The 16,860-nt window shown below is 34.4% G+C and overlaps 1 protein-coding gene across 1 annotated transcript; it reads right to left on the bottom strand.

Annotated features, from left to right (window-relative positions):
* Positions 1–5,534: 5,534 nt before the first annotated feature.
* On the bottom strand, positions 5,535–7,843 carry LOC108543685 (zinc finger protein 322). The gene has a single exon (XM_017894316.1). It carries the CDS (start codon positions 7,310–7,312, stop codon positions 6,104–6,106), a length of 1,209 nt encoding a protein of 402 aa, XP_017749805.1. The 5' UTR covers positions 7,313–7,843; the 3' UTR covers positions 5,535–6,103.
* Between the last annotated feature and the right edge of the window lie 9,017 nt (positions 7,844–16,860).

Genomic DNA, 16,860 nt, shown 5'->3' with positions numbered 1-16,860 from the left:
TCTGTGTGATTTAGTACTAATGTGACTAGTGAATTTTAGAATGCATTGGCATCTTTATCTTACCTTTTGTAAAGATAAATAATTTCTCTAGGTGAAGCTCTTTGAAGCCCTTGGAAAATACTCACTAAAGTTCAATATCTGATTATTTATCTTTTTATCTAGAATCCTGGTTTCCAAAATGTAACTCTACAGATTGTGGACCATATGTTTTCAAGTATAGAACTATTTTCCAAAAGTATTCGCTTCTTATGTTCAATAATAGAATTACTTGTCTGCTGGATACCATGCAATTTTGTTATGCAAGTATAATAAATTTTAAAAGCTGACATTTTTCTCTTTTAGAAAGAATAGTTTCATAAATGGAGAAATAGGATTTGTAAATTTAACCTTTTAAGGCTGGGACCTGTGTCTATGGCTATTAAAAATAAAATAAGATGAAGTGCAAATTGATAGACTGGCTTAACCATGACATTGGATCAAAAAGAGAAGGTTTGACTACAAAGGTGTAACAACAGAGAATTTTTTCAGGTTTTGGAACTTTGGGAATTTTTATCATGGCATTGTGATGATTACATGAGGTTGTAATCCTTTAAACTCATTAAACTGCATACAAGAAAACCCCACTATAGATAGATAGATAGATAGATAGATAGATAGATAGATAGATAGATAGATAGATAATAGATGATAGATAATAGATAGATAGATAGAAGGAGTATAGAAGCATATGCATTGGTATAGACATTTTCAAACATATTGAATACTAAAATACATAAATTTATAAATATGAATTATACCTCAATAATAGTGATTAAAATATTATCTTATCATTTTGATATATTCAAACTTACAAAGCTATAACCTAAATAACTGGTCATGCTTCTGTTATAAAAAGAACAAATAATTCTTCTATAATGTACACAATACAATGGCTTTGAACAGTATCAAATATATGGTCTCACACTTTAAAATATTTGGTGATTTTGAATAAGACAGCCAAAATAATTGATCTATGATAACTTTTTAAACTAATTGAAATAATATCTGTTTTTCTATTTTTCAGATGAATCTCTTAAACTTAGTCCTCAAACCTTTTTTTTTCATATTTCAGAACTGAGAATTATTATTGGAAAATCATCTCCAAATTCAACTTTAGAAAAAGACTTCTATTTACATTAAGTGAGTCTTCTCATATATAACAAAACAACTCAAGCAATGCATTTATATGTGTTATGAATGTGTTTCTACTTGCTGGTAAATAATATTTGTGTGTTCTTGCCTATTTTGTTTGCCTTTTGATGACAATTTTTTTCACTACTTTTCTCTTTAAAACTACTACATATCATCATTTTGTGGGACATTAGAAGGTCAGTTGGCACCACTGACATTTTATATCACCTAAGTTCTTGTTCTCATTAAATATGATAATTGAAATGGCACTTTTCTTTGTTACGTTAAAGCATTTTCATGTTGAAACATGAAAATCTTATTAATTTTTAAAAACTAAAGCTCTCATCCATAAATATGTTTTTAATTGCAAATTATCACTGCAAAAAATAAGTTGTACATTCATAAAATAATTCAAATGAACACGATTGAAGAAAGAGGATGTTGTTAAGATGAGATGTCAATTAAAGGCCAACTAGTGGGCCCAAAAGGACATTTTAGTAAAAGTTTTATATGCATAAATTTCTAGTTGAAGAATTATTTATCAGTTGGTATGTTCATTTATAAGGCGTGTGTGTGTGTGTGTGTGTGTGTGTTTCCAAAGTTTGTCAGTAATGGTCATTACATTTTATAATTATTATAGATCTATGATGTTGCTTTTTTATATTTGTCACTTGGATAATCTAAACTGGGCATTTCACTTAATTTTCATTTATTCAAATATTACTGAGGTTGAGCACTTCTTTTCCATGCATTTATTGGCCATCTGCATTTCTTCCACCTGCAAATTTTAATGATAGTTATTGAGTATCTACTGGAGTGAATAAAACAAATATTTCTGCCTTCCTGGAGCTTTCATTCCAACAAAGCCTTAATCACATTTTTAATGACTTTCTGTTGGTACATTAATTATTAATATTTTAACATTTAGACAAATTAGTATTTGTTATTTAATTTTTGACCTTCATTAAATTTATATAGTCTTTTATCCATTAATGTCTCTTCAGGATAGTTTCTGAGTTACATATTGGTGTTTAGAAATATGTTTTCTACCTTATATGTATCCGATGATTTTTTTTTTATTTTCTTGTCAATTTTGCCACAGTAAAAGTTATTATATTACATGTGATGAGACACATTCTAAATTTAAAAAACTCTTCTGATATTCAACTAATTGTACCAGTATTTCAATTGATTGATCTTTCCTTTTCCTACTGACTTAAAATGACTATTTTATAATATATTACATTGTGTTAAATGTAAGCATCTGCATGAGGGATACCTCTTTATTTGTATTGAGTTATATATTCTTCCATCCATTCTCTATCTATGTAATTACCAAGCATCATTACATATTTCAATATCTATTCAAACCTTATAATTCTTCTTTTAAAAGAAACACAGCTAACTTAGCTAAACTTGCCCATTTTTAATTTTCATTAAAGTTTAAAAAACTTTACAATCTCCTAAGAGGAACTGTGTTAGGATTTTACTTTGAATTATATAAAACTATTTTAAATTCTAACCAGTGGCCACTACAGAAGTATTTAGCATTCCCAACTAAGAATACGCTATAGCTCACTTTTTAGTTTAGATATTTTAAATTTCAATAAATTTTATAGTTTATTCATATATGTCCTATAGAGTTTTGGTTCATTTCTTGGTGTTTTGTATTTTGGGATGATAATACACCTGCAGTTATTTTTCTGTTATATTTTCTAATTGATTATTAACACATTTTTGTTTTTACTTCACATCATATCCCACCACCACAGGCCCTCCCCGCACCCCACCCAATGGATTGGATAAATTGGATTTTGTGATCGTGAAATGCTTTCTAATGTTGATCTTTTTTGGTTTTTCTTTACTAAATATTATGTACTCGTTGGCTTCAGAAACCATTCTAGTTTACTGCCATTCAAAGACAGCCTTTTTCATATTAGTTATTGATAAATATTTTGTTTTTTAATTTGAAAAGTTTAACCTTCCAGTGCCTTCACATGTATAAATTTGTGCTACTTTTCAGGTTACAGATTTTCAGTCCAAATAGTGCAAGCTGTTTATAAATGGCAAAGCACTGCAACCAATTAGCCTGTGTGATGTATGTCATTACAAAAATTAAGATAAAGCTTTTAGGTAAACAAACAAAAAGAAACTTTCCCTGGGCTTAACATCTTAAGTGTCTATATAAGTTTAATTAAAGGCATTGGGATTGGGGGCGCATAAAGGCATTTATAAGGCTTCATTTGGGTTTCCATCTGTCTTCTTATTTTCTTCTCACACACTGTCACAGTTACTCAAAAATAAGGCTTTGAAAGTAAAGCTGAAGCTGTGCAAAGAATTTCAAACATAATGGAAAATCAGTAAAACCTGTCTTTTTTGTCTTGCTTCTGATTGAGTTCTCACTACACAAAATTTGTTCCTTCAGGGTTTAAAAAAATTAACACTGCATTTTACTATGAATTCCAACTGAGACAAACCTGGACCTATTTCCACATTGATTCCCAGCCCAGCCAGTTATGTTTCTTAAGGATTTTTATAAATAGATTATAAATTTCCATGTAGAGTACCAACCCAATCAGTTATCTTCTCAAGGATCTTTATAAATAAGTTATTGAATAAATTGGTCTTATTAGAATAATTATCTTTCATCTCACTCAGGTTCCTGTTCACAGAATCTAGGGACAGAGTTGAAACAACAAGGGTAAATTGGAATGGGATTCAGAATGCAGTGTTTGGTTCACCTCAGAAAAATAACCCTAATCTATGTTCTACTCAAAATCCTAGGCTTTAATGCTAAAGCAAAATATAGGAAAGTGGGTACCCTTAGCAATTACCTAATGAATTTACTCACTCAACAGTAAAACTGGGTCATTCAGGGTAAACTTTACTATATGTTTAGCACTTTTTTTTTGTATTTTATAAAATCATAGTTGGAAGGAACATTTTATCATAGTCCTTGAAAGGTAGTCTCTCCGATTGACCCATGCTACATGTCTATTTTACATAATGACACAGAATTATTCAGTGAGAAAAATGTATATAGTAATACATTTTAAGGATAAGCATGCAACATATTCCACTTAGTTCAATACTTGGTGAATAGCTCGTTAGACCAGGTGTAGGGATCTATAGGTGAGGCACAAAGATGAACAAGAAAACATTCCTTCACTCAAGGAGTAAATAATCCTATGTAAGGTCAGACATAGGGGTTGCAATTTGCTCTTGACCACAGGCTGTGAGAAGATGGAGTTGAAAGCAGCACACTTCTGAAGGTTCTGGAAGGCTTCCTAGCTTTATAGCATAGGTCCATAAAAAGTAAGTGTACACGTCACCATCTTCACCCCAACTGTAAAGCCGTCAAACAGAAGACTATGAAGTGAAAATATTAGCCTTTTAAAGGATGTTATGTTTGCAAATTAAGCTCTTAAGGAGAAATACTGAGTACTGTCTATATCCTTGGCTAGGCATTTTCTCAAGGCTTTTCACAAATCCCTTGGGTATATGATGCAAAATCTTGACTGTTCCTTTGTTTTCCTGCCCTAGGTTCCAAGCTATGTCAAATCTCTCTCATATTGAATCACAAACTCTTCCTATTTGGACCACTTGATCATAGGGTATCACATCCAACTCTCATCCATAAATATGTTTTTAATTGCAAATTAAAAACTCTCATCCATAAATATGTTTTTAATTGCAAATCATCACTGCAAAAAATAAGTTGTACATTCACAAAATAATTCAAATGAACACGATTGAAGAAAGAGGATGTTGTTAAGTCGGCCTCATAACACTTGAAAGGTGAGCTGGTCAGCACTTCCTAATGATCTGCAGTTTCAACATAGTGTCCACCACTTCACCAGACTGTTACCTTCCCCGGACATGATTGATAATCCTCAGTACTTTCCAGCTGGACTGCTCCACTGATCGTGCTTTGAGCAGCCTACAGTTATGCAGTATCCCTCACCCTAGACTGGTTTTATCAGTCTAGGTAGGGAAAGGAAATTTCTTAACCCTTTTTGGAAGCATGACCTAACTCCAACCTATTTGTTGACATCAGACAATTTNTTTCATACTGATTTCATGTAAAGTCCTCTCTATCATATGAGTCAACTAACTATGAGAACAGTTCTTCTCATACATATTATATGTACATAGATTCTCACCCACAAGTAAATCTCTCATTGCAGAACAGGTTTTTGGGGGCCCAATAAGACAGGAGCTTCTACCAAAGGTTTTTTCAGACTCAAGGTAAGTATGGGTTTTTTCACTTATGTGAGTTCCCTGATGTACCACAAGAGTTGATCACTAACAAGCACTCTTCATTCAGACACTTGTAGTCTTTCCTCAGATTGGCGTTTTTTTGGGGTTGCAAACCCAAGTAAGGCTCTCCAATGAATGTTTTTGCCATACTTAAGACAAATATACAATTTTTCACCAGTATGGCTTCTCTGATGGGTAAGTCAGAGTTCTGTTAGAAGCTTTTTTCACACTTGCTGGGGCTTCTCCCCAGGGTGGGTTTTCTGAGATCCAATGAGATGTTCATACTGTCTGCAGCACGACTGACACTGAAGGCATTTAAAAAGTTGTTCTCCGGTGTGAATTCTCTTATAACGAGAAGGGTTGAGCATTGCTAGAAAGCTCTCAGGGCATTTGTAAGGTTTCCCACTTGTATGAATCCTCTTGTGAGTGATCAAATTTGAGCTCAGAAAGTTTTCAAAAACTCTGGGCATCTGAAGTTTTCTCATTGGAGCGAGGATGAGGTGTTCTGTGAGGGCAGCTCTCTGGGCAAATAATTTCTCCTACTTCCAATTGCAGGCTCTCTGGTCCCCACTGAATTCTGAGCTCTGAGCAAAGTCTGAGATTTGTCTTCATCTTAATGAGTTCTCTGATACGTAAATAATTTTTAATATTGGTATTACAGCTTCCTGCCTGGTCAAGACATCTGTGAGGCTTCTGATGCATGGGGAGGGCTAAGCTCAAGACCTTTTTCACTCACATTACAGATAAATGGTTTTTCACCAATGTGTACTGTCTGATGTTGAAGAAGGGCTGAGTTCTGGTGGAAGCTTTTATCACATACAGTGTATTTGTAGTGTAGCTCCTCTGTTTGAGTTCTCATTTTCTGTTGGGCAACAAAGTCCATACCTAGGAGGAAGCCACTCTCACACGTAGACCACTGATGTGGTTTCTCTTCCATGTGAATTCTCTGATGTACAATAAGATCTGAGCTACAGTTAAAACTTTTCTCATACTCAAGGCATTTAAAAGTGTGAGTGTGAGTTGCCTGGTGCCTAATTAGGTTGGCACTCCGAGTAAAACTTCTCATACATTCCAGGCATTTATACGGCTTCTCACCTGTGTGGACTCTCTGGTGTACGATAAGGTCTGATTTCTGGCCAAAGCATTTTTCACAGGCACCACACTTATAGGGCTTCTCCCCAGTATGAACTCTTTTATGTACAATGAAGGCTGAACGGTGTCGGTAACTTTTCTCACACTTATTACATTTGTAGGGCCTTTCCCCAGTGTGAGTTCTCTGGTGGCTAATAAGATCTGATTTCCCACTGAAAGCTTTTTCACACTCGAGACACTTAAATGGTTTCTCACCTGTGTGAGTTCTTCGGTGCCTTATGAGGTTTGTACTTCTACTGAAGCATTTGTCACACTCACTACATAGATACGGTTTCTCACCAGTATGGCTTCGCTGGTGGACGAGCAGATCAGAACTCTGACCAAAATTCTTGCCACAAATGTCACATGTATAGAATTTTTTACCTGCGTGTGTTCTCTGATGTCCTGAAAGCGCTAAGTGGTGCCAAAAGCTCTTCTCACATTTGCTACATTTATAAGGTTTCTCGTAATTATGGATCCTCTGGTGTGAAATAAGATCTGAGCTTTGGACAAAGGTTTTCTCACACATATCACATTTATAAGGTTTCTCCCCAGTATGGGTTCTCTCACACATAATAAGAGCTAAGTTTTCACAGAAGTTTTGCTTGCATTCAAGGCACTGGTATATATGACCATCTATTTGAGTAATCTCATGCACATGAATAAAAATCTTTTTACCCTTCTGAGGGCATACATTATATATTTTCCTTTTTTGAGTTCTCTGATTACATCTCTCTTCTGAAGTGTACATTTTCTATGGCTCTCTCCTAGGGAGTTTTCCACTGGTCTTCTTGACCCATCATTGCCCTCACAGTCATTTTCTTGATAAAAACTTGGAAGATACATCTATTTCAGGCCTTTCAGTCATGAGCCTCTACAAGTTTCCAGCATCATATATGTTAATTCCTTACTTGGTATTTCCAACCCTAGAATCCAGACAGAAGAAAACATGCATTCCTGATCCTGAGAATTCGACTTCTCAGGGAAGATAGCATTCCTGCAGCCGCTGGCGCCGCCCCTAGGCCTGGGGACAGCACTTCCGGTTACTCTCCGGACACTCGAATCTGGGCTTCCTGGCAGCCGTAGACTCTGCGGTAGTGGATCTAAGAGCCAGGCATCGGGAAGGAAAGAAAAGCGAACCCGGGACGGACGAGAGCTAGGAGCAACTCCCTTCGTGCGCCTAGACTAAGGGAGTTGAGGCCAGGCCGCCCACAGAGCGCTTTAACAGAGCGCTTTAAGGGCCCACAAGGCCGGTTACGCAAACCCTTTCAAGCTGGCTGGGAAGAGGAGCAAACTTTTAAGATACCTAATTTTAATTCTGGTAAAACATATTCAGCAATATTAGCTTACTGTTTGATAATTTGAACTATTATAGAATTTGCATTCTAAGAATATTTTGTAATACCTTTAAGATTAAGCTAAGATTCATGCATGTCAAACCATATGCTAAAAGAAAATTAATTATTACCAGAATTTGCACAAGGTGTTCTGAAAATAATGTGATGTTTTCAAGCTTTTAGAGGTTATATACAATACTTATATGCTGAAATACCTTAATATGTCACTCAAAATGTATATTTCTTAGCTACAGAGTAGCTTTGTAATCTGTTAGACTCTGGACTACTGAAATATAAAAAGTACATATGAAACTAAATGATACTTTCCTTTTTTATGATACAATACATAGTGATATGGTTTGGCTGTGACCCCATCCAAATCTCGTCTTGAACTGTAGTCCCATAATCCCCATGTATTGTGGTAGGGACCTAGTGGTAGGTCACTGAATCATGAGGGTGAGTTTTTCCTGTGCTGTTTTCATGATAGTGAATAAGTCTTGTGAGATCTGATGGTTTATAAAGAGAAGTTCCCCTGCACATGCTCTCTTGCCTGCTGCCATGTAAGACATGCCTTTGCTCTGCCTTAGCCTTCTGCCATGATTGTGAGGTCTCCCCAACCATGTGGAAGTGTGAGTCCATTAAACCTCTTTTTCTTTATAAATTACCCAGTATTGAATATGTCTTTATTAGCAGCTTGAGAACAAACTGATACACATGAAAAATATAATTATTTTAATTTTCAAGGTTTTTTTAATTCTTAAATTCTGTTTCTCACTTTCTGTTCTGTCTCTTCATAATTTGTAAGAAAATATATTTATTAATTTTGTAGCTTTTTAATTGAGTTTGTTTATTCAGTAATGGAGAAGAATATGGAAAATGCTTCTAAAAAACAGTATCTATTAAAAACTATCTATGTAAGATCTTCAATTTAAGAAAAGGCCTGTAATTGGCTGCAAAATTTGCAACTTTGTTTTTATTCCCATGACCTATTGATGACCAGATCAATGTTTTTTCTTGTAATGTAACTAAGAAGTGTAATGAATACACAATCTCATTTGATATTTATGAATCCAAAGCCAATTTTTCTCCTTGAATTATTATTTGAGTGTAGCACATAATTATAACAAACTATAGGCAAATATTATCTGTTTTTGTGAAAAATACAATGATTAGGGTTGCAGGATTTACGTTTGCTGTGACTTTCGTTAACAAGCATATGAGGAGTTGGTCTCTTTGAATTAAAGCCTCATGTTAAAAAAAATAAACAAATCTATAAATTACTTCAAGAGACAACACAACAAAACCTACTGAAATAAACTATAAATTAAATTAAGATACATGAAAATATTTTAAGTGACAGACTCAGGGATCCCTTAGTGCTCTAATCTGTAGTGCAAAAGACATAGAGATATGGAAAAGTCAGTAAAAGTTTCATTGTGCAATACTGCTAAACAAGAAAAGGCATTTGTCTTTGGTGTTGAATTATTTAAGAGTGAAGAAGCAAGGTGGAAAATATAATTGAGTATTTAAAAAGTATAATTCAATTGACTCTATTGGCTATAGGGATAACACTCTAGCAGCTGGTTGAGAGAATTCCATACCAGGACTCTGCAGTCAGGTGCAGAATGGTTATTCATTCATCCAATGAAGCATGAGTGAACAGCATTATCTCATGTAGAAAAATTCTTATTGGTTGGTCAAAGAAGAGGAAAGAAAACTCCTGGCAAAATTAATCTCATTGACATTTCACATATATTTTGTTTGGAATGGTTTCAGAATTACTGTTAAGAAAGTCTTATTAACTCTCTGCTCTGGGCAATATCAATAATTTCTTTGGATCTTCAACTTTGATTTAGTCCCATGAACAAGGAAGTTCCTGGCATAAATTATTCTCCTTGTCACTATAAGGAAAAGAGAATTATACATTTCTTTGGATTATTAAAATGGTAGAAATTATGAACTTATTTTAAAAAATATTTAACATAATGTATAATTCCCTATTGAAATATACAATTAGTCACTTGAAAGTTCAACAGCATATCTATATAATCACACGTATATTATATATACATATATAATTAACTGTTCTTAAGACTGTTGCTTTGAGTTTTTTATGATTGTTTTCATTCAGGTGTTTGCCAGCTTTCTAGGAAAATCCTTTTTTGTTACTTATTTGCTTTTGCCAGAATTTTCAACATAAAGCTATTAATTATTTGTGTCAAAATTATTAAGCTTAAGTGGTTTTAAATTCCTTCTTTAATTTTCAGAAAGCCCTGACATTTTCTGAATCTACAGATAACTGTTTATTTTATAATTGCAGATCGTCCTTCTTAAATCACTTAAATATGCCAATAATGACTTCTTTCTATACTCGACAGCTAAATTTGAGCCTAGAACCCTGCTGGCTAGTCTAGGATGGTGTGTTTTTTATGTACCAGTGACATTTTAGAGCTCAATTCTATTTTCACTGGGGAAAGATTCTACGATTCCATTAGTCATTAGTCCTTCAAGTCTTAAGCACTGCAGTGACTATAATCTCCCAAAGAAATGAAGTGACAGAACCATTCAACATTTTATAAAAATGTATAAAATTATGAAAGGAGACTAAGAAAATCAACATGTCATATAAGATCATTAAAACATGAATCTGCATAGTTACTCCAAAAAGGAGACAGTATATGTTGTTCAGCCAGTAGTTTATGACACTTAACCAGGCTAGTGACAAGACAAATTTGTAGTTACTGTGGTTCTAATATTAAAAGCCCAGTTGCAAAGCCAAACTGAATCAATGTACTCATCCACACATTCACACAGAGACACATAAATGCGAGCTTGAATATCAGAAATGTAAAAGCAATAAAAATAATATTGTCTGGAGTACTATTTAGAGAACTATTTAGAGTCATTCAAAATCTAATGATTGCCACTACCAAATTGTGTAAATACAGATCCAGCATTTTTGGTCTATCATATCAACACTTATGAAATAAAAGGTAAAACTGGACATGTAGTAACTCTTTTAATATCTAAAACTCTAAATCATCCTCTGACAGATCAGGGTCAGTTTATCTTTTGAAAATGCAAATTTATTAATTCATCTATACATCAAAATTTATTAAGCCTATACTAAATGCCACTGTTCTGTGTACTGGAATATAGCAGAGAACAGGAAAGACAAGGTCCCGTGGAAATAGGAAGACAGCAATAAATAAGAAGATAATAAATAAAGCAGGTAATTTTAGTATGTGGTCATTGCTGTAAGAAAAATGAAAAAGGGAATTGCACAAGAGAGGAACTGAAAGATGGCTACTTCAAATTGAGTAATTTAGGAAGGTTTCCACATATATAATTTTACATTAATTACAACTGCAAACAAGGGAATATTTTGAACAGGAGTGCATAACATATTTACTTTTTGTTATTATTGTTCAAGAGCACAATCCTTGCTTTGAGGAGAATAGACTGTAGATTCTGGGGAAGAGCAAATGTGACAATGCTACCACTGCAGGTAAAAGCAATAGAGATTGTTAGAAGTAGTGATGAAGGAAAACGGCAGGACTGGGAGACACTGGAAGGCAGAGTCGAGGGAATTACTGATGCATTGGATAGCAATGGTGTTGAGGGAAAAGACAGGATTAAGAATTATTTCCAGATTTAGCAATTATTTGCAACTGGTTTGATGGCAGTACCATTTACTGAATAAAAAAGAATGGGGAAAAATACTTGATTGAAAGTAAATTTTAGGTGTTCAAATAGGAATATCCAAAAGCAACAGACTGCATAAATCTGGAACTCATTTAAGAGGTTAGCACAGAATATAACTTTTTGGGAGTCAAGTTTTCTCTATAAAGACATCTTAAGTTCTCAACCGACTTTGGTTTTTTTAGGTAGAACATATTAGACATGAAAAAATAATGTAGAATTCAAGCTGAAGCATTTCATCTAGTCAGAATTGAAGAATCCAAGCAGTGAGAAAGACATAAGGGTTCTACTTATCTACTGATTACTAACAAATCACTTTATAATTTAATGGTTTTAAACATGTCCTTAATAGACTCCTATAGCTTGCCATATACAAAACTCAAATTAAAATGAATTAAATACTTAAATATAAGACCTTAAACTATGAAACTATTACAAGGATACACAGGGAAAAATCTCCAGGATGTTGATCTGGGCAAAATTTCTTCAGTAATATGACACAAGCACAAGCAACCAAAGCAAAAACGGACAAATTGGATCATATCATGTTGATAAGCTTCTACACAGCAAAGGAAACAATCAACAAAATGAAGACTTACAGAACGGAAGGAAATATTTGCCAACAATCCATCTGACAAGGGATTAATAACCAGAATATATAAAGAGTTCAAATCACTCTATAGGAAAAAAAAAATCTAATAATCTGATCAAAAAATGGGCAAAAGATTTGAATCCATTTTGATTTGATTTTTGTATATGGTGAAGGATAGGGTTTGAGTTTCATTCTTCTACATACGTATATCTAGTTTTCCTACCACCATTTATTGAACAGACTGTCCTTTTTCCAATGTATGCTCTTGGTGCCTTCGTCAAAAATGAGTGGCTCTAAATGTGTGGATTTATTTCTGGGTTTTCTATTCTATTCCATTGGTCTGTGTGTCTGTTTTCATGCCAGCATTATGCTGTTTTGTTTCTATAGCTTTGTAGTGTATTTTGTAATTAGGTAATGTGATGTTTCCAGCTTTGTTATTTTTCATCAGGATTGCTTTGTCCACATGGGGTCTTTTGTCATACCATAAGCATTTTCAGATTGTTCATTTCTGTGAAGAATGTCATTGGTATTTTGATAGGGATTGCATTGAAGCTGTAAATTGCTTTGGGTAGTATGGACATTTTAGCAGTATTATTTTTTCCAATCCATAAATATGACACCTGTTTTGTTTGCGTGTATCTTCTTCATTTCTTTCAGCAGTATTTTATAGTTTTCATTATAGGGATCTTTCACCTCTTTGGTTAAATTTATTCTTAGATTTATTTTTCTTGGTAAGTATAGTAAGTGTGATTGTTTGCTTGAATTCTTTCAGAATATTTGCTGTTGTATAGAAATGTTACTGACCTTTGTGTGTTAATTTTGTATCCTGTACTTTTACTGAATAACTTTGTCAGCTCTGCTTTTAATAGAGTTTTAGGTTTTCTAAATATGAGATTATATAATCTGCAACCAAATAAAATTTGACTTCTTTCTTTTCAATTTGTACACATTTATATTTATTTATTTATTTATTTCCTCATTGTCTGGCTAGGACTTTCAGTACTATGTTGAATAGAAGTGGTGAAAGTAGGCAGGTGTCCTTGTCTTATTCCAGATCTTAGAGGAAAGACTTTAAAGTGCATACATATTTATAACCAGACTGATACTACGAATGCACAATCAGATTATGTTACTCATCTACTCAAAGTACTTGAATGATTTCCCATCTTATTTTAGATAAAGCCAAAGTCTCTATAATAGCCTATAGAATCATTCAATACCTGCTTCCTTTTATCTATTTCCTGCTTCTCTTTGTCTCTCCTTTTTATCTCATTTTGAATGCTACTCAAATACCACCTAAAGAGAATTCTCCTCGTTCCCTAGTAAAGACTACAAATCTACACTCATTTTTTCTTGTTTTCAGCTGTTTTTTCTCCACAGCACTTATCTCTATCATACTATCTATTTTATCTACTTATATTGTTAATTATGTGTTATTCTTCATCTGAAATTAAGCCAAAGGGGAACAGTGATTTGAGTCTGTTTTATTTGCTGCTGCATCTTCAATGCCCAGAACAGCGCCTGAGATATAGAAAGCATTTTGCACATTTTCATTGAATGAAAATAAAAATGACAACCAGAAGATTAAGACAGAGGAGCAAATTAATGCCAAAATATAAAGAAATAGACAGTTATTAAAAATATTTTAGATTAGATTTAAGAAAAAACAATTCAGCCTTCTCCTTCTGGTATATTCTGCCAATAGTTTTTGAAACTGGCATAACCTGAGGAAAAAAATAAGAACTTTTTTTTTAATCTTTTCAACATTTGCCAGTTGATTTAAAATCTTAGAGCTTCTGTTCACCAGAAAATTGAACACCAGTTATTTTCTCTTTCTGTCTGCCATTGTTCCATGAGACAGTGTGAAATTTTATCTGGAACCAAGAAGATTCTGCAAAAATCTAAAAACAACCAGAAACAGGAATGTATAATCAAAGGGTTGAATTCATCACGAGAAACATGCTGAATATAAAAGTAGCGAATAATTCAGGCAAATGTATTTCTTCATGTTTCATTCCTACTACCAATTTTCATGATCAAGCAGAACCTGAAACTCCTCAAAATCAAATTGGCAAAACAGAGAAGTGCCACCAATGTAGCAGCCTATCACAGTTTTTCCTTCTAGCCATTAGAGGAATTATGTTCCTCTCATATACAAAATATAGTCAACCCTTTCCCAAGATGCCCGATGATGCCTCATTCCACTACAGCATCAAGTTCTGGCTTAAAGTTCAGTGTTTTGTCATGTAAGTTAGTTCCACATGCAGATAGAGCTGTTCAGGTGTGCTCCTAGAGCAGACTTTCTTGAGTTCTGTCTCTCACACAGCAAACATACAACAGTGAGACAGAGATAATAATTTAAAAAACAACAACAACAACACAGTAGACATTCACATTCAGAATGGGATAGAAGAGAAAGTACTAACAGTCAGAATGGCAATGGAATTCCATACTACATATCTGCTGTTTTACATTCCTTGGCCAGTGAGATTTCAGAATGGAATTCCATTGACATTCTGAAATTCAGATGGGTATTTGCTCTTGGAACAAAGAATATTCCTTCATTATAGCCTGTCCAACGCTCCCTGGAAATGGTTCTTTGCAACTCTTAGCTCTCCCTTCCACATTCTCGTTATCCCCTTCAGTGATTTTTTCTCTTTTCATAAGGAATGTCCCATGTTTGCAGCTAATTTGCTTTCTCAGCCTATTTCCTGCTAGTATCAGATTGAGGACCCAGAGGCTTCATTTTGTCAAGTGTCTGTTCCTTTTAATCTACATTTGCTGGAGTCTTATCAATACAATGCTTATAAAAACTGAGAAATTTCCATGAATCTTATAAGATTGTATTCCCCTGGTTAAAACACAAACTCACAAATCTCATCAGTACAGGCCCCTGTCTACATTAAGCTGCAAGTCAGGATACCGATACCGTGGAACAATGCACATTACTCTCAGTAACCCTTCTTCTAGCTGAGGGTTTCATTTAGATCTTTCAAAGCTATTAACAGGTCAGTTACTGTCACACCTTGATGTGATCTTTAACCTAAGGCCATGTTTCATTGAGTGCATCTAGGGTTTAATATTCTTCCTGAGGTCATTTTTAACTTTGAGAACTTTTATCAGTAGGAGAAGCTGTGAATAAGAATAACTTGCATTGCTGATGCAAGAAAGTACTGACTACTTTATAATTTTTCTAAATTCTGTTGGAAAATGAAATAAATATCACATAGGAGAACTGCTACAATGGATGGATAGAGATCTAGAGGTGGCTTCCAGCTCAGATGTGACAAATATATACAGAAGGAGGGGTACTAGAACAACTGTGAGGATGACATACTTATATCCTTGCTCAAAAAAAGAATATCATCAAACTAAGTCAACAGATTCTCAAGTGTTTGGAACCAAAACGCAGACAGACAGAAAGACATAGTAATATGTCTTTGATTTGGACCTTGGCTTTCTTCACTCTTTTGGTAAATTAAATTTATTTATTTATTTGTTTACATATTCATTCATTAATTATTTTAGATGGCCCGTTGTACTCATTCACTGTTTTATTTTGCTTTACTTTTAAATAAATTTTATTGTGTATATTTAAGGTATACAAAACAATGTTGTGGGATACACACAGTAAAATCATTACTAGAATGAAGCAAATTAACATTTTGATCATCTCACATAGCTACTCATTTTCTGTGTATGCGTGGCAAGAGCAGCTAACATTTACTCATTTCACAACAATTCCCAATACACGATAAACTATAGCCCTCATTTTCTGCATTAGATCTCTCAACTTGTTCATACTACATATCTGCTGTTTTACGTCCCTTGGCCAATGAGATTTAAGGCTGATTTTAAACAACAAAAAAATGTAATCTATTCATTCATTAGTATGTTTTTATTCTCAGTGAATTGTGAAGTCTGGGATTTAGGAAACCCGGATCTTACTTAAAAATTTTCCTATAGCTTAACAACCATCCAGCTTCACCACTCTGGGTCTTGTTTCTTCATTTGTAAAATAGTTGTCAGACCTTTGAGCCCAAGCCTGCAAGTATACATCCAGATGGCCTGAAGCAACTGAATAATCACAAAAGAAGTGAAAATGGCTGGTTCCTGCCTTAACTGATGACATTATCTTGTGAAATTCCTTCTCCTGGCTCATTCTGGCTCAAAAGCTCCCCTACTGAGCACCTTGTGACCCCACCCCTGCCCACAAGAGAAAACCCCTTTGGCTATAATTTTCCATTACCCACCCAAATCCTATAAAATGGCCCCACTCCTATCCCCTTTGCTGACTCTCTTTTCGGACTCAGCCCACCTGTACCCAGGTGATTAAAAAGCTTTATTGCTCACACAAAGCCTTTTTGGTGGTCTCTTCACACGGACGCGTGTGATAGTTGTGCCTAAAATTACTTTTCTTTCTAAAATTTCATCAATTTTTCCTAGAAAAAGAGCTTGNTGGTTCCTGCCTTAACTGATGACATTACCTTGTGAAATTCCTTCTCCTGGTTCATCCTGGCTCAAAAAGCTCCCCCACTGAGCACCTTGTGACCCCACCCCTGCCCGCCAGAGAACAACCCCTTTGGCTATAATTTTCCATTACCCACCCAAATCCTATAAAATGGCCCCACTCCTATCCCCTTTGCTGACTCTCTTTTCGGACTCAGC

The sequence above is a fragment of the Rhinopithecus bieti genome, unplaced genomic scaffold (assembly GCF_001698545.2).
Source record: "Rhinopithecus bieti isolate Rb0 unplaced genomic scaffold, ASM169854v2 scaffold_654, whole genome shotgun sequence".
Lineage (NCBI taxonomy): Eukaryota > Metazoa > Chordata > Mammalia > Primates > Cercopithecidae > Rhinopithecus > Rhinopithecus bieti.
This window is presented reverse-complemented; position numbering and strand designations above follow the sequence as displayed.